The 18528-nt window shown below is 55.9% G+C and overlaps 1 protein-coding gene across 1 annotated transcript; it reads right to left on the reverse strand.

Moving 5' to 3' along the window:
• Window positions 1-2836: 2836 nt before the first annotated feature.
• Window positions 2837-11522, reverse strand: LOC101946077 (glucose-6-phosphatase catalytic subunit 1-like). The gene is made up of 5 exons (XM_005310053.4): window positions 11147-11522; window positions 10079-10188; window positions 6296-6401; window positions 5376-5491; window positions 2837-4045 (listed from the first exon to the last, which is right to left on the reverse strand). Exons 1-5 carry the CDS (start codon window positions 11374-11376, stop codon window positions 3534-3536), a joined length of 1074 nt encoding a protein of 357 aa, XP_005310110.2. The 5' UTR covers window positions 11377-11522; the 3' UTR covers window positions 2837-3533.
• Window positions 11523-18528: the final 7006 nt, after the last annotated feature.

Genomic DNA, 18528 nt, shown 5'->3' on the forward strand with positions numbered 1-18528 from the left:
AGGGGAGGTGGCCAATGTGGTTGTGGGTGGAAGGGGAGGTTTTCCACAGGACACACATGCTGTTAAGATGGGAATGTTTCAGAACCCCTGCCCCGAGAATAAACAAAATACAGCTGAAAGGATAAAGCAAAACAGAGAGCTAATCCAAACTGCCTGGTATTTTCAGATGCTGGCACATCACCTTCAAGCGATAGCTAGAGTCATGCTGCTTGTTTCTGATCAGGAAAGTTCATAAGGAAATAAGCAATCGATCCAAGTCCAGTGTTCTAACAGAGACAGGGGACATTACTTCACAATCCTTTCCAAAGGTCACCTTTATCCCAGGCTCCCAAAGACCCTGCTGAAGAGCAAGGCTTTCAGTAATTACTGTTATCTGTATTACAGGCGCACTGAGAGGCACAGAGCTCGCTGCTGCCAAGTACTGTGCAGACGCACTGTGAGAGACAGTCGCTGCCCCAAAGAAGTTACACTCTAAAGAGACACGCAGGGAGAAAGAGGGTTAGTGTGATTCCATTCCACAAAGGGGAGTCACAGCCCGAAGCAAGCGGTGAAGTGGCGGGGCCAGGGGCATACGAGCAGTGTGAGAACTGGGAACTGAAGCTAGACCTCCAAGCCCCGGGCCCATGGCTTAACCACGAGCCCATCCTTCTCCTGTTTGCTTTTGGGGGGTGATGGAGACATGCATGGCCAGTGCTACTCATCCCTTCTCATTACAGCTCCTGCTCCTCCCCCAGATCCTTTGGGTTTTTTTTAAATGAAAGAGAAGGACCAAGAGAAGGTAAATGGGCTGTGATTGCTGTTTGCCATGTTCTGGTATCAGAAGCAACCGCAGAGTCCTAAGCGTTCTACTTTCTCTGTCAGGAGGAGTGCATCCTTCATAGCCCAGGCCAGCAGTTTAATGGACAGTTTAATGGCATCACGTAAAATGTACTGGATTAAATTCGACTGTCTGTAATAGCTCATTCTCTGCAAAAAGCAAGCCTGTCACACAAGACGTGTCGGAATTAGAGCAAGGAAGAACTGGGGTGGGCATGTGTCCCCTCTGGGGCTGAACAGAGGGGGCACCTCATACAGTTTTGGAGCAATAACTGGGACTAATTGGTTTAACTGAGTGATGGTGGCTGCGACACAGGGCTTTAGATGGGTGTAGGCATAGGAACGGGGGCTCTGAGGGCAGTGGGGGAACTCCCTCCCTTGGCAAGAAAGCACTGAGACAAGCTGACAAACAGAGAAATGCCGCGTTGTGCATAGACACAAAGTCCACTGTCCTGAGACAGAGAGCTGCTGAGGCCAGGGGGCTGCTTTGGGAGGCTACTGCTGGTGCGTGAATTTGAGTGTTGAGTGCTTGGGGAGCACTGCATGCCCTGAACCCTACGATGGCAGCCACTGGGATCAGCCCATTTCACACATTCCACGAAAATACATTAACTGCAGATTAAAGGGCTGAACTTTCCTTTTCTAAACGGGATTTATTTTAAATTGAATCACGTTGACCCAGGACTTTTAACAGTCGAGTTAGTGGCTGGGGTGAGCCCAGTCCAGCGCCTTCATCTAGTCAGCAGCACACCCTGCTTAAAGCCCAGGTCTCAGAGGGGGCAGCCAGGGACATGCCAGACGGCTGGTGCCGAGATGTGTGACACCAAATCTCCCGTCTCCCCCTGGGGCCCGTCAGACAATGTGACCCTGGTGATGTAACCAATCATTCCAGCCCCTATCCTGGTCCATCCTGGGACTGCTTCCCCTTTGTGTTTTAGTTAACTCAGTTACTTAAGGGACAGGTGCTGGGCTGCCAGCCCTGGAGACTGAATCTTACCTCTCCAACACGCACCGCCCACCAAGCATCCCCTGCCCACTGCCCTGCAAAGGAGCCCTGACATGCCCAGATGTGGCCATGTCCGCCCCACTCCCAGTCAAGAGGCCCAGCCCCACTCCCAAAGGCAGGCTTGCTGAGCCAGAGAGACCCGAACCGGTGTCGCTGCCAGGAGGTGAGGCTGTTTGACAGCTGGAGAGTCTGTGCCCAGGCACCTGGTAATGGTCAGGAGCAGCGTGGGAATATCTCACTTGATCAGACTGAAATAGCAATTCCACGGGCCTGGGTAACTGTTACCCGCCTTGCCACTGCAGCAGCTGTGCGTCCCTGCCAGTGCTGACCTGGGCTCAGGACCTGGCCCCTTCCCTTCAGGGGAGAACAAAGACGTCTGGTCCAGCTCTGGGCTGTCAATCACACCAGCTCCACAATGGACCTTGCAGTGCCAGGGTAGGGTTTGTGCTTTTCCGGGTTCGTTTCCAATCCAGCGCCTACAGAGAAACGGGGCTCACACAGCGATTGATTCTGTACAAACCCTTTCCTGAGTCTGCCTGGCAGACGGGACACTGTGCTCCTGCCAGCCAGGCCCAGTCTGTGAATTCCTTGTTCCTCTTGCTGGTGGGATGGCCAGGTAAGCAGACAGCGAGCTGCTTTAACCAGTGACCAATAAAGCAAAGAGCAAGGGAATAAGTGGGAGTCGCTGACTGTGAGTGATCCCATGGCACTGAGCCTCTGCCCCCTTCCCCCTCCCCCGGACGGTCCTATGCCAGCAGTGTCTGGCAGCATTTGCGGGGTGGGGGATGGCAATAGGGACTTTGTAGGAGGGTCCAGTTATCTTCCTCCATAGTTTTAAAGTGCGTCTGCAGGGGATAGGTGAGCAGCATCCAGAGAGGGGGCTGGATTCCCCCAGGAGCAGGGAAACGTCCCCTGTCAAGCCAAACACCACACATGGGAGAGTCACTCCCCACTCAGCACCCTCACTCTGGGACGACCTGTGGCTAAGACGTACAAAGGACTCATGGCGGGTAATGAAATACAGCTCAGGCTTTAATAAAATACCCCACTTATATACAGACACTCCCCCCCCCACACACACATCACTGTTTCACATTAAGGTAATTGCAGGACACTGGGTACTTAGTGGGACACAGAAGCCAGTGAGCCCCAGGGTGCGGGTACGTGCCAGCCTTTCTGCCATGCGCCCTCGCTTTGTCTCCTAACCTAGCGCCCCCACAAACAGCCTCTGCCCTCCATGGGGCGCTGTCTGAGGAATCCTCCAGAGAGCACATGCAGGAGCGAGCGTCCTGTGGCCCAGAGAGTGCCAATCTCCTTCTCACCCCATACGGCAAGGGGCGGCAGCAAAGCCAGGCTGTGCCCTCAACAGCGCTGGCACGACCCGCAGGGGAAATGGCCACGCGCTGATTCCCAGGCCCCGCGGCCGAGCCATCTGCACATTGGCACGGTCTGTAACGTAGGCAGCAGCTCTCCTGCACGAGCCAGACAGGAGCACCCCTGGCCAAGCGAGCAGGAGCTGGGCTGGGCTGGGCTCCGGACAGAGTCACCCTCCGCAGACCTAGCAAGGAGAGCGCCCTGGAAAGGGCTTGTGCTAAACCAGTATCTGCTGACTCAGGTTCCAGGTCTGGCACTGGGACCCAGAGACATGGGGGAGCCTCTGCTCCTGGGACATGTCACATGTCGTGTGCATAAATACCCAAGTTCCTTCCTTCTATAAAGCTTTCTTATCCTGTTGGCTCAGGACCTGGGCGACGCAGTAGGGGATGAGGCCGGCAGCAGCCACGGGCACGGCCGCGCTCTTGCAGAAGGACAGGACGTAAAACAGCAACTCCACCTTGGTGGGAGGCTTGAAGGAGTCGAAGAGGTGCAGGACGAGGAGCGAGGCCACGATACAGCTCAGGCGGAAGGGCAGCTGCTGGCCCATCTTCCCTTTGCAGCTCTCCAGGTACATCTGGGAGTTGATGGCCAGCCCCAGCCCAAACAGGATGCCCAGGTTCCTGAGGAGGCCGGCGAAGGGGGTGGTGTCAATGTGGACCCACTCCGGCCGGTCACACCACCTCTTGGCTTTCTCCAGGGTCCACAGCAGGTCAACGCCGAGAGCCTTCAGCAGCAGGTAGAACCCCAGGGCGAAGCTGAACAGGAAGAGGGTGGTGCCCAGGTACCGCCGGAGACTGGCGTTGTAGATGGAGGGGATGTGCCGGAAAGCTTCAGCAACTGCCATGCCTTCAGGGAACAGAGCGTGAGAGGAGAAAGAACCCGTCAGAGTGAGGAAACCGGTGCGCAGAGATGGAGCCACAGAGGCAGCCACAGGGCTCCCAAGACAATCAGCGGCTGGACAGCTGTGGTGGAGTTTCACTCCCGAGAACAGCTGCCCCAAGGGGCTTCACAGCATCATCACAGAGCTGACTAACGACTCTCTGCACTGCCACCTCCCTGGGAACGATTCAGGTGGCAGTGCCCACTGTGGGCACAGAGAGGCAATCTTAACCCCCCATCCCTCCCTAGGCTAAGATCCCCTCCTCCTAGTGCCAGGCCCTCTGTGCCCACACCTCCAGACAGTGCTGGCTGGCAGTAAAACCTGGCAGTGACTGGAACTAGCCGGCTAATGTTCCGTCTGGCTCAGCCGGGTTACTGCATTTCAGAGCCTGGGGAATAAGGGCTTTGCAAAGGCATGTGCCTCGGGCACGCAGTCTGGGACTACAAATGCAATCATACAATCGTAGACTTTAAGGTGAGAAGGGACCATTTTGATTGTCTAGTCTGACCTGCACAACGCAGGCCATTGAATCTCACCCACCCCCTCCTGTATCAAACCCCTGACCTATGCCTGAGCTATTGAAGTCCTCAAATCGTGGTTTAAAGACTTCAAGGTGCTGAGAATCCTCCAGCAAGTGACACGTGCCCCACGCTGCAGAGGGGCAGTGCAGCGCAGCTGTCCTGTGATATTTCACTCGATGCAATGCACTGCCCAGGACACAGGCTCTGTAACTGGAGAGCGTTCAGAGAAGGGTCACGAGAATGAGGAAAGGCTTAGAAGACCGGCCGGATAGAGAGAGACTCAGGGAGCTCGATCTATCTACAGTCGTTTGAAAGAGCAGGTTTAGGGGTGACTTGACCACAGTCTATAAGCACCTACATGGGGAACAAATACTCGATAACAGGCTCAGTCCAGCAGACAAAGGTCTAACATGATCCAATGGCTGGAAGTTGAAGCGAGACAAGTGCAGACTGGAAATAAGACGTACGTTTCTCATGGTGGCAGTAATTAACCACGGGAACAATTTGCCCAGGGTCGCAGTGGATTCTCCCTCACTGGCAATGTTTAAGTCTAGATTGGATGTTTTTCAAGAGACCAGCTCTAGTTCAAAAGGAAGGACTGTGGGGCAGTCTCATGCCCTGTGTTACTCAGGGGATCAGACTCGATGAGCACAACAGTCCCTTCTGGCCGTGGCGTCTATGAACAGCTGGTAGGTGGCCCCTGCGCCCATTGCTCAGAGTGACAGTAACCGTGCGGTTTGTACAGGGAGAGGCGACGGTGCACATGATCACTGACCTGAGATGACCCCTGCGATGACTTGGTGAGGAAAATGGGCAGCAATGAAGACTCGAGACAAACAGACGCAGACCTGGACGGCCCAGAATCCTGCCCACAGCGCTGTCCGCAAGAACCTGCCGCAGAGAGACATTCTGGTTAGACGCCAAGGTCAGCGGAGCGCGGCTCTGCGCAAGGCCACGCTGAGGCTTTCCCTCAGGGGAGCAGGGAGGCTGAGAACTCAGGCGTCTCTCCCGGCTGGTAGTGGCTGAAGTTCCAGCAGGTGGAGAAGAGGGAGGGTCACGTTATAAAGCCCTGAATGCCAGTCCCAGAATGGAAAGTGGCATTAAACACCCCCTGTGGGGTGACTAGAGGTTCAGAACCAGGGATTTGCCTCTGCCATGACCCAGGGAAAGCTTAAACCTCCAGGAGGGGCCCCAAAGCGCTTGGAGCTGGCCTCCCTCCGCTCCCACTGACAGCAACTGCAAAACTCCCACTGACGTCAGTGGGGCAGAGCTCCTCTGATCACCCCACTCCCCTAAACCCGTCGTGGCCTCATCCAAAGACTCCCATCAACTTCAGCGGGCTTTGGATAGGTTTTAGTCCAGGCCCTTCACTTCCTTCCCAGCCACTGCACCAGGCGTTCAGTCTAGGGGAGGCATGAGATGCGATTCTCTTTATCTAGGCGTTAGCTGGCTCGGCGGCCAGTGGGATTCGTGCTCATGCAGTTATTCAACCCCTTCTAAAACCCTGTGTCTGTGTGTGCGTTGGGGTGTATGAGCCTGTAGCGCTGCCGGCCTCCTGCAGCAGTGAATTCCACAGCTCCACTGCACGCTGCATGAAGACTCATTTCCTTTGGTTCAAAATGCACCTCCCTCCGGCCTCAGGGCACACCACTGACCCTGCAGACACAGGGACACAAGAGTCTGAACGCTGCTTACTGGTCTTTAATCGTCGGCTGCTTCTTCCCCAGAGCAATGGACAGAATGGCTGTCACCATCACATAGTAAACTCCTGCAGAGCCCATCGCATGGCCGGAGGGACTCCCTGGGGGAGAGAAAACACCCGTGTTACACCTTACCCTGGCCACTGACAGCAACCTCCTACCGGGTGCCTAGAGCGCTGGGATCACCCAGACTAAAGGCCAAGAGGCTGCCTCAGCCCAGCCCAGCACAGCTCCCTGCGCAGGGCGCTAGGGAGTTGACGGGGAGGGGCAGGCCCAGAGGGAATCCCCCATGCGAGGCACTGGAGGGGGGTGTCCTTACCAGAACCAGGGGTGTGTAGGAGGGAAAAGGAAGTCGCTCAGCAAGGGAGGGACCCCGCAGCGCTAGCACGAGGCCAGGGGAGCTCTACAAGATTCCTCAGGGTCTGTGGCGCCGCCACTCACAGGCCCAGCTCCCCACAGACACCATAATGGTGATCCTGCCAGAGTCCTTGGCACATATGCAGAGAGAGCCTCCCTCTATGTATTAACCCGCCCACTGGTCCCCTGCAGAGACCAGCCCAGCACTCCACAATCGTAGGCCCTGTCTTCATGGCATGCTCAAGCCCGTTTCCCCCCGTCCCCCGGTGCGTGTTCACACATCCACACCCCGCTATCAGCACCGCCCGGCGAGGCAGCCACCGCGCTCGGGGCTAGTGGGCAGACCACCCGGTCCCCATTTTCCACCGTTGCCCAAGGCTACAGAAAGAGCATCAGTGGTAGAGGCGGCATTAGGCTGCAAGGCTCCTATGCTCACGACTACCCGGCTTTCTGCTCTAGCCACAGACCGCTCCGTAGGGAGACGCAGCTCAGCAGGCAGAGGGAATTGATAGTCACATAGCACTGGAGAGACAAGGCAGGGGAGGCAACGGCTTCTATTGGACCAACTTCTGCTGGGGAGAGAGACAAGCTGTCGAGCTACACAGAGCTCTTCTTCGGGTCTTCGTCTTCAAAAGGGCTCTGCGTAGCTCGAGACCTCGTCTCTCGCCAACAGACGTTGGCGCAACAAAAGGTATTACACACACACACACACACACACACACACACACACACACACACACCCCTTGTCTCTCTAATATCCTGGGACAGACACAGCTACAACACTGCGTACACAGCGCTGGAACAGTCCATCCAGTAGAGCAGTAGTGAATGTGTGTGAGCTCCCGTGCGCAGGTGTATGTGTATACACACACACACACACACAACAGCTGGCATGAACAAAGCCCCAATGGTTGCAATATACACAGGATGCCTCTGATCTGGGCCTGAGCCTGCACCACGCTGGCTTCCTACTGAGTTTTGCAACAAGCTTCTAATTCCAGCATAGGTCAAGGGTCCCCCTGCAAACAAAATTGGCACAGGTACTGGGCTAGTCCACGCTTTTTCTGGAAGGAAAGGCTGCCTCTCTCCTGGGCCGGGCAGACAGCCCTCGTCACGCAGGGGAAGGTATTTGTTCTTAATCTCAGTAGCTGTAGGGTCGGCCCAAAGGTTTCTTCTACAGAGCTAAGTTTAGTCTAAGGCAGGTTTTGCATACGCTGGCTTGTTTCACTCCAGCACCAAGGCGAGATTGGCCCACCCCTAACTGCTGACAGGGCAAAAACTGCACTTCCAAAGTCTCCCTTTCCCCAGCAAACAGGAAATGCTTAAGGACAGCGGCTGCGTCCAACGCTCAACCTTGTGCTAAACCACTTTGCTCAGCGGCAGCCCTGGGCTCTAGGGCCCCATATTTCTAGGGTGACCAGATGTCCCGATTTTATAGGGACAGTCCCGATTTTTGGGTCTTTTTCTTATATTGGCTCCTATTACCCCCCACTCCCTGTCCCGATTTTTCACACTTGCTGTCTTGTCACCCTACATATTTCCTTTCTTTGAAGGGCTGTCCAAGGGCTTGTCTACACTGTGACACTCAGGGAAATTCATCCAGATTAACTAAACAGGTGAGTTTAAAATGAATTAGTTACACTGCATTAAGCCCCTGTGTGGACACTCTCATTCAGAATGAAAAGTTGCCTGCGTTCAATTTAATTTAATTAATTTTGAAAGTCAATTAAGTTTAAACGCTCATTCAGAATTAGTTTATGTCAATTTACTTCCAAAATTAACTAAATGTAACTGAATTAAGGTGATTTAATTCTGAATGGGAGTGTCCACCCAGGGTTTAATGCAGGTTAACTCATTCAAGTGCTTTGGAGGACAGGATTAGAATGCAAAACGATCTTAAGAAACTGGAGAATTGGTCTGAAGTCAATGAGGTGAAATTCAATAAAGACGTGTGAAGTTCTGCGTTTGGGAAGGAAAAGACAAATGCAAAATGGGGAATAACTCGCTGGCAGCAATACTGCGGAAAAAGATCAGGGGGTCAGAGTGAGCAGCAATGTGATGCTGTTGTGAAAAAGGCAAATGTAATTCTTGGATGTATTAACAGGAGTGTTGTATGCACAGGATGACCATGCGTCCCGTTTTGGCTGGGACAGTCCCTTTTTTTAAAGTCCCGTCCTGGCCATCCCGGCTTTTTTGGGACTTGATCAATTGGCACGAGCCAACGGGACAAATGCCCAATTTTGTCAAAAAAGGGAGGTGTGGTGTGGCGGAACATGGGGGGGGGTGAGCGGAGATGCCAGACCCATGGCGGGGGGAGAGGCAGGGCTCCAGTGGGGGAGCTGGCATGGTTCCAGCGACCAACAACAGTCTCACGGGAGGCAGGGTGGGAGCAGGGCCACCCAGAGGATTCAGGGGGCCTGGGGCAAAGCAGTTTCGGGGGCCCCTTCCATAAAAAAAAGTTGCAATACTATAGAATATTATATTCTCGTGGGGGCCCCTGTGGGGCCCAGGGCCTGGGGCAAATTGCCCCACTTGCCCCCCCACTCTGGGCAGCCCTGGGCAGGAGGCTCGGGCCAGCCCCACGCAGTGTCCCGTTTTCCCTTTGGGAAATATGGTCACCCTACGTATGTAGGACACGGGAGGTAATTGTCCTGCTTTACTTGGCACCAGGAGTTCTCAGCAGAAGCACTGTGTCCAGTTTTGGGCACCACACTTCAAGAAAGATGTGAACGAATTGGAGAGACCCCAGAGCAGAGCAACAAAAATGATCAGAGGTTTAGAAAAAGAACTAGAGAAGTTCCTGGAGGACAAGTCCATCAATGGCTGTTAGCCAGGCTGGGCAGGGATGGTGTCCCTAGCCTCTGTTTGCCAGAAGCTGGGGATGGGCGACAGGGGATGGATCACTTGATGATTCCCCGTTCTGTTCATTCCCTCTGGGGCACCTGGCATTGGCCACTGTCGGAAGACAGGATACTAGGCTAGATGGACCTTTGGTCTGACCCAGAGTGGCCGTTCTGATGTTCTAGAAGACCTGATCTATGAGGAAAAGTTGAAAGAATTGGGCATGTTTAGTGTAGAGAAGAGAAGGCTGAGGGGGGACCTGGAAACAGTCTTCACATATGTAAAAGGATGTAGGCAGAGGACAGTAGTTCTCTGTGTCCCTCGTGGGTAGCACAAGAAGTAGGTGGCTTAGTTTGCAGCAAGGGAGATTTAGGGTGGACATTAGAAAAACATGTCTAACCGGGATAGTTAAGCAGCGGAGCAGGTTAGGACATCCCCTGCCCTTCTTGCCAGTGGGTCCCTCCACGCTGATAAATGCCCACCCCACGCCCTGCTGCTGCAGTGGAAGATGCCTCCCCTCCTTGTGTATAATGTGGAGCATGATTCTGCCAAATTACTCCTCTCTCTAGCGGTGTCTCACCTGGGCCGGTCTCACAGGTGAGGGGGAACTGCTGGATCACAGGGGTGGAGGCGTTGCCGTAGTAATCGGTCTCCCGGACCCACCAGTAGGGTCTCTGCCCAAAGAGAATCCTGAAACACAAGAATAAAAGTGGCTCTAGTTGCCTTGGGCCCACGACCAGGAAAGCAAAGGACACAGCTCGTCAGCTCTGGCCCAGGGTGGGGCCGGGGCTGCAAGAATCGGGGATCCTCAGTTCCAGGCCAGTTGTCTGTAGGCACGACTTCAGTCTGAACTTGGGGACACAGCTGGCTTCCCCTCTGTGCATACAGGCACCTGCACATGCTGCATGCTCACCCCTTTCCTTCATGGTGCAGCAGGGCACAGGAGACGTTCAATCTGCTTCTCCCCGGGCGTGAACCAGAGATACAACATGTGCCTCACGCTGGCTGACCCATCACCCCCCAGCCCAGCCCACCACATGCCCTCCTTGTCTCCAGAGGCAACTCCATCACCACACCCAATCTCACCCTTTCCCCGACGGGGCAGAGCCCCATGGTTACAGCAAGTCTGGAGAAGAGCAATCGCCGTTGGTGCGGCACCTAGGACCGGATGGATGACACCCAGAGCTGGGGCCAGCTCCCGTGCTCACTCACACGCCGGGCTCATGCCCCATGCCTTCTCCCTGCCACTTTCTGTCATAAGCTATACAAAGATTCACGTGGCTTTAAAAGGGGTTAAGATTTTAGATGGGACTCTGCACCCATCGACCTCAAAGGACTTTTTGTATTACAGAAGGGGAAACTGAGGCTACCGTGCCCATATCACACCGTAGGTCAGCAGCATCTCCGTGTCCCAGGTAAGCCCCGTAGCCCCTGCACCACACAGCCTCTCACAGGAAAATAAAAGCAGTTAAACGTAAGCCCCTAAATCTGTGTGCTGCCGAGCTGAAGGAACTTGTCTTTGGAAAGCTCCAACTGGGAGCCACCCTGAACCCGCTTGGTAGGTGCCCACTTCACAGCCGAACAACCCTCAGCAAGCCGGGCGTGTGCAGGGCAAGCAGCAGGAACGGGACCAGCACAGGCAACTCACCACTTAAAGACCAAGTTGAGCCAGTCCCCGATCACGGCCACCCAGATCAGCTTGACGCCCACGGCCTCGCAGAGGTGGAACCAGATGGGGAAGAGGATGAAGAAGGTGTTTCTGAGGTCGGCAGCGAAGGAGATGAAGAGGAACCAGTCCTGGGAGCCCTGGTAATGCTCCTGCAGGTAGCGAGTCGCCTGGATCCCCATGTCATGCAGGACGTTCATGCCGGCCTCCATTCTCCTTTTCTCTCAACACTTCAGTCTCAGCTGAGAGTGCCGCGTGATTTCGGTCTCTGCTGAGACTGCACTGCTCTGGGGCTGCTCACTGCCTGGCTTTATACCCTGCCGGGCTCCTGTTTGCAGCCTGTACGTTGCTGGCTCCCACACTGATCTTTGGACCCAAAACACTTTTGCCAAAACCCCCATTGATCAAAGGTGCATCACCGGGGGGTTGATCCAAACCTGTTTAGAGCAATTTACGTAAAAGAGAAAAAGAGGCTGACAAAACAGACTGCTGTTTGCCATCCACTGACCTGAGGGCACCGTTAACCCTTTGCAGCACCAGGCTACTGGCTACGGTACAAGAATAGCCTAGGAAAAATCACTCGGGTTTGTTTTAAACTGAACCCAGCCTGTGCTGTGCACAATTCCTGCTGCCTCCTGACGGTCGCTTACGAACCACAATAGTACCGTTCATTTTTTACATTACGAGTGTCAAGAACACTATTTGAACAGAGCCCGAAGGACTGATAGTCACGCGGGCGGCACGAAGCACAGCGCGCTCAGAGATCCAGTGGGGTCACTTTGGCATTTACTGGAGTGTAGTGGGGTCACGCAGGCCCTTGGTTGGGCTCCGCACTTTGGAGAGAGGTGTCACCGTAGCGTGGGCTTGATTCTCAGCCGCATTTGTGGGAGCAGGATGAAAGCCGAGAGCTGGGTAAGGATAGATGGGCACCTTTAGGGCATTTGCACTACCCTGTAATTTAACTGGGAACTGAGCCAGACTCTGCTTACTGGGCCAGTATCCCCCTAAACTCCAGAAGGACCTGCCAATGGCGCTAGACAGTCAGGCTTCCCCAGTGATTGGCCTGTGGTCGTGCTTTTCTAGAGACACTTTGCTGGGCTTTGTGTGGCCTCAAAGGAACTTCGGCGTCCAGGTACCCTAGACCCCAGACACTCTTGGCTCAGTAAGTCCCTCGCTTCCCGCTTGCCCAGCGCACAACGGAGGAGGAGGAGGACACAGGGCTGCACTCCCACAGGAGGGTGCGCCTTGCGTAGGGCCCGATCCTGCTCCCACTGCAGGCGGTGGTAAAACTCCCATGCGCCGCTGTGGGGTCGCCCTTGCTGACACCAGCTCTGAATCTGGCCTCACTCTCTAGCTTGCTACATTCAGAGCTGAACTTCCCAGGGTAGAAGAGACGCCCAGAGAAACAACCAATTCGATTCTACTCCTAATCACAAACCCCATGCCGCCAGCTCTGCATCTGCCCTGGGCCTTGGCATCCTGCAAAAGCGCCCGGTCTGCCCCACTTGATGCAGCGACAAAGAATATGAGACATGCAGCCCTTGAAATGGGTCTCAGGGAAAGGTGGAACCTGTTTATTCTAAAATAAAACCCTGAAGGATCATTGGGATCTGAAGCAAAGGGAATATACTCAATTCTTGACACCTTTGTCCCTAAGTTTGTCCTCTCCTCCCCTGCAGCCATGCTGCCCCCGCGCTGTCGAGGAAGGGCAGCCCTGCCCGACAGCATTATCAGCACCTCTCCTGATAAGCATGAGTTATGGATTTGGTATCTGCCTGGCGTGCCAGCCACCTGGAACCACATGCCATTAGCATGCACAGGACTCAACCGCGTGGCTTCGCTGTCACGTAATGAACCAGAAGAGCCTGCTTTTCTATCTGGTGACGTGGGTCCCTTCTGACTCTCAGGAGCAGAAATCAGAACGTGTGCCAACGCCGGGGCAGCTTGTGCGCTCGCTGAGATTCCCGGCTTTTAACGGCAGCGTGGGGTGGACGAGGCTGCACACAGATGATCGTGCGTGGCTCACACAGGCTGTGGGGCAGGATCCTCTCTTTAGCGGGAAGGCAGGGGGGTGGCTGGGCCCCTGGGTCTGGGACGCAGCCATTACGGGGGGCAGAGGCGCAGGCAGGAGCCGAGCGATGGAGAGCCTGGAAGCCAAGGGCCCGACCTGATGCACAGAGCAATGGGGAGCTGATGGCCCTTCGAAAGGGGGGTGCTGGGTCAGAGCCAGGAGGGAGGGAAACCATTTCAACAGCAGCATTTCAGCTGGGGTGGGGGCATGAAGAACAGCGCGACGGGGGCTGAGCACTCAAGGCAGGAGATGATTAGGAAGCTGAGCTGTAGTGTGTGTTTCAGAGTAGCAGCCGTGTTAGTCTGTATCCGCAAAAAGAAGAACAGGAGGACTTGTGGCACCTTAGAGACTAACAAATTTATTAGAGCATAAGCTTTCGTGGACTACAGCCCACGAAGAAGTGGGTTGCATCCGAAGAAGTGGGCTGTAGTCCACGAAAGCTTATGCTCTAATAAATTTGTTAGTATCTAAGGTGCCACAAGTCCTCCTGTTCTTCTTTTTGTAGTGTGTGTGTGTCCCCACAGCACAGAGAGCAATGGGGCTATTGTTAGGGCGGGTCTGGCCCCAGGAGGGGAGGGAGAGATGGCCCCTGGGCTCTGGGTTTCAGGCGGAAGAGGTTCTGGGAAGTAGGGCAGTGGCTCAGTGTTAACCATCCTGGGGTGACTGGCGCCACGGGGACAGTGAGAACTGCAGCCAGGGGGACAGGCCCCGGGTGGAAGCAGTTGTCACAGGCATCAGCCCCACTGCACAAGACGCAGCGTTGCCCAACATCTCTGCTCTGTGCCTGTAACGCAGAGCTCGCACGGATGCCTCCTGTCCACCTGCCTGCAGGCTCCAGCCGGCTATCGCCGCTGTTGAAACTGTGTGGGGAGATGCTAACCAAACAGCTGTGACGTTAGCTAACCAAACAGCAGGCAGGCAAACGCCTCTGCACCAAAACACGCTGGCGTACGCAAGTAGGGGAAACAGCGCGAGGGTTTCATGTTTGCCAGCCAGTGAAACGCAGCCCTTATCTCCGCTCAGTGAGAAAGTTCAGGTCAAGAGCCTTGAACCACGCAGCTGTGAGCAGCTTGTCCCAGGCTGGGGTCACATCCCCAAGAGCTGGGCCCTGCTGATAAATAATGGACACTGTGCAGCTGGACACCCTCTAAACCTCTGAATTCACCATCAGCTAAACCCCACCCACCCTGCTCCCAGCAGCTGGCTGCTTGTGTGAGCTGTGGTACCGGCTCTTGCAATAGTTGGGGCTTTTCTTAAAGGCCCAGCTCCTGGAGTCAGAGGATCATGAGAGAATCTCAGCTTTTGTTAAAATATAATGCAAGGTTCTAGGCCTCCTGGTTACAGAGAAAAGCCAGGAAACGTGATCCCCAAAGGCAAAGTGTCAAAAGGAGTTATTTAAAAAAAACAAAATCTCATCATTTGTAAGCCAGGCTCATGATTTGGGGTCCTGGCTCGGGATATTTCCACAGGCGAATTCTGTGGCTCACAAGGGAATAATGCAAGCAGGAGCACCGTTTACAGTTCCCCTCCCCCCGACTTTGATTTGCCCCCCTGACTTTCCATAGGTCGACTTGCTCCACTTTTGCCCTCCTCCCAACGTTGCAGGAGATACCTAAATGGTTCTAGAGGCTAACACTCGGCTTTCTCCCCACATCTTTTCTGCAATGGTGCCGAGAACAGAAGGATTCCCGCAGCAGCTTCTCCTCAGCTACCAGGTGCTGGGGGCAGGGCCCCGATGGACAGAGAGGAGATTTGCAGAACACTTTGAAGGGATGTTTGGAAAAATAAATCATCCCGCGGTATTGGTCAGGGGAACAGGCCCCAGAGACAGCGCAGGGCAGCCATGAGGAGCCATAACTGAACCCCTGCTCCAGGAACGCAGCCCAGCCCAGCCCAGCCCACAGCTAAGCATGGATCCAGCGCAGCCGCAGGGCCTCTCCAAGCCGCATCAGGGTCTGAATGAGCCTGTGCCTGGCCCTAGAAACCCAGACTGCCAAGGTGATGGAAAGCCACCCACAATCCCAGGCCCTCCGCACAGACCAGCCAGACCCGAGATTAGCGCCAGTGTTTGTAAAGCTTGTACTGTGACGGTCCTAGGGGCCGAGGCCTCTTGTTCTCCAGTAAATGCCACTTTTCAAACCCCTCCTCATGTTAACTATGGAATGCAGAGAACACACGTGTGTCCCTCCCCGTGCTCACCACGGAATGCAGAGAACACACGTGTGTCCCTCCCCGTGCTCACCACGGAATGCAGAGAACACACGTGTGTCCCTCCCCGTGCTCACCACGGAATGCAGAGAACATGCATCTGTCCCGTGTCCCTCCTCGTGCTCACCACGGAATGCAGAGAACACGCATGTGTCCCTCCTCGTGCTCACCACGGAATGCAGAGAACATGCGTGTGTCCCGTGTCCCTCCTCGTGCTCACCACAGAACACAGAGAACACGTGTGTGTGTTCCATGTCCCTCCTCCTGCTCACCACAGAACGCAGAGAACACGTGTGTCCCATGTCCCTCCAACTAGCACAAGAGCTAACCCGTTGTGCAGACGGAGGAATCCCAGCTCCACCATGGTGCTCTCCGGCCACCAATGGCTTCGCACACAGAGGGAGTGCAGGGACATTGTCCGGGTGGGTCTGACAGGGCAATTTTGGCTTCCACATTCCCATCAGACAGTTTTAAGTCCCAGAGCCCATGGCCCTGTGCAACTCCTGTGACCCTGCCACACCTTGAGCCTCAGGCCAACCGGGCCAGAAACAATGGGAGCAGAGCTGGGGTGGCCGCCTGGTTTGAATGGGGATGCTGAGCCCGGGGGCCCTGTCTGAATGCATTTACACGGGGCTGTTTGTCCCTATTCTGTCGCCACTTCCAGAGTGTCCCCCACAGCCTGGGGCCCTGCTGCATCCCTGCATCGGGTCTGTTCGCAGGGCTCCTCGATAACCCCGCACCAGGAACCTGTGTCAAACAGCCGCTCCCACGTCTCAGGCTCTCCTTTATTAACAGGGAGCCCAAATTAAACCCAGGAGTCTTGCACCCCAGATGGGCATGGCCCTTGCTCCCCAAGGTCCGCCTGGCTTCCAGCTTCCGCACAGCTCTGCTCAGCCTCTCCCCTCAGCCCAGCTCTGTCTCTGCAGGAACTCCCAGGCCTTTCTACCTCCCACCGGCCTCCCAGCCCTCAGCCCATTTCAGCCACCCAGGCCTGGCTCTCCCACTCATCCCCATTCCTCTTCAGGAGCACCAGCCCCAGGGCAGGCTGCCTCCCCGAAGCCAGCTCCACTCCTGCCGCTGCCCTTTCCCACCCCCAGGCCCGTCTCCCCTGTCAAAGTTGCCTTCCTCTATTTATTAGTCCCAGCTGCTGCCCTGCCCTCTTCATCAGCTCAACCGGGGATGCACCTGTGCAGGCCGAGGGGAGCTGGGCCCGCTTCAGTTAAAGGGACCGGCCACGCTGTGACAGTCCCCCGGGAACGATGGGCCCTGGGGCGCCTCATGGCCAGCAGCCCCACAGCAGTCAGAATGTGAAACTGACGGCCTGAGAGGAGAAGCAGACCCCGTCCTCCAGCTGTACCCAACATCTCCCCCCTTCACTGCAGAAAACAGCTTCTGAGCTCCTTGGGTCACGACAGTCTCTGTGCGGTGACTGGCGCTGATCCGACTCGCGTCTCAAGCCGCTAGCCCAGCACAAAGCCAAAATAATCCGCAGCATCGGCCTGGCGAGGGGCCTTTGAGGATGCAGATGCTTTCCTCCGCCCAGGCCCCTCGCTCTCTGGCCCTGCGTTCAGAGCCCCGGCTTGCTGCCTGCTCCCACCGAGGAGCAGAGTTTGAGGGGCGTCCTGGCCCTGGGGCCTTGTGAGAGCTGCTCCAAAAGGGGAATGAACATGTGCACAGAAATGGGGCTTAGGAAATGACTTTGCTAAACACTCCTGGTCCAGAGTCCCTTGTGCGAGAGCCTTTCTGGACCACGCCAGGGAATCTGGCTTCAGCTTCAAAAATGTCTTTTCTTGGAAACGTCCCAGTAAGAGTTCTGCCCTGGGAAGTTTCCACATGGAAAACAGGAGGGGGAGGGGAGGCCCTGAGAGTCACTGGGCAGCAGCTTCTTCCAGTCTTATTGAAGAGACCTCCCCAGATGTCCTTCCCGGCCAAGCTGCAGGAGGTGGTGGGGGGGGGGGGGTGCGGTGGGGTGGGGGCGCTCCTCTCTCCTCCGAGAAATTCTGATCAGAAAACAACCAACTGCTGCCAGGACAAGGGGCTGATGTCCAGAAATGCCTCCTGCTCTCCCCGTAGCCAGTCCCCAAAGCGCCTCTCCCACTCCACCACCACGCCGCCCTGTCCCCATCCCCAGCTGGCACCACCGCACTACCACAGCCACTGAGCACCTAGCATGGTACCCCCGCAGAATGTCTGTCTACTTCCCAGCCCCGAGCCTGGCCTCTAGCGTCCGACCCCTCTCAGACCCACATGGCCTGGCCTGGATCCGTTGGGCACAGCGGGGGGAAGCGAGTGACTAGGGAACTGACCCAGTGATGGACAGGGCCTGGGTTTCATCGAAAGAAAATGACCCGTTGGAACTTTTCGTTCTGCTCAAACACCCCCGTGATGGAGAGCGCGCTGTGCCCAGGCCTTCCTTCGGCCAGGCCATGGGGCGTGGCTCTGCCCATGTCCCCAGGAGCCTGGCGTGTGTGCCAGAGGGCTGCAATGTCTGTACGTGCAGCTGCTCCACGGTCACGACCCAGCACTGCGAGGGCCAAGGGAGAAAAGCCAGAGATCCTGAAATCCAGCAGGTGCTTCGCCACTGCCCAGTGTAAGGTGTTCAGATTCTCCACGTGTCCTCCAGCTGCATCCTGACGGCATGCAGACCCTTCCCTCCAGGAAGCCCCTGCCCAGAGGGGGTCACCAATCACCCCGGGGTCACTCTGATCCCAACACAGCTCCCCCCAAAGGACCCCTGTCTCCCTGGTGGCTGAGTCCAAGCCCCACACAGACCCGCAGGGCGAAATGCTGCATTTCCGGGGTTGTCTGTTCAGAGTGAGGAGCATCGTCTGGCCCCACCCACAGCGCTGGCAACCCCCACGCCCCACCCTGCGGGGCACCCATGGGCAGAGCAGCACCCCGCCTGGGAGGCAATGCCACGCTCTGGCCTAGCCCTGTCCCCCTCAGCAGGTATGGGACAGGCGCCTCCTCCAGAGGAGAGATGGAGTCTGTGCCATATGGGCCCAGAGCCGACGTCCAGGCCCCCTGTCCTGCTGGGAGCTCGAATGGAGTTTCTCGGCATTGAGGAACATTTGTCTGGGGCTAG

Source organism: Chrysemys picta, chromosome 24, assembly GCF_011386835.1.
Source record: "Chrysemys picta bellii isolate R12L10 chromosome 24, ASM1138683v2, whole genome shotgun sequence".
NCBI classification, from domain to species: domain Eukaryota; kingdom Metazoa; phylum Chordata; order Testudines; family Emydidae; genus Chrysemys; species Chrysemys picta.

Coding starts and splice junctions, on each gene's coding strand:
- LOC101946077 (XM_005310053.4), bottom strand. CDS start 11,376: ATGGAGGCCGGCATGAACGTCCTGCATGACATGGGGATCCAGGCGACT. Junction 6,402..10,078: donor CACCTGTGAGACCGGCCCAG/GTGAGACACCGC, acceptor TCTCTCCCCCAG/GGAGTCCCTCCGGCCATGCG. Junction 4,046..5,375: donor CATCGCAGGGGTCATCTCAG/GTCAGTGATCAT, acceptor TGTTCCCTGAAG/GCATGGCAGTTGCTGAAGCT.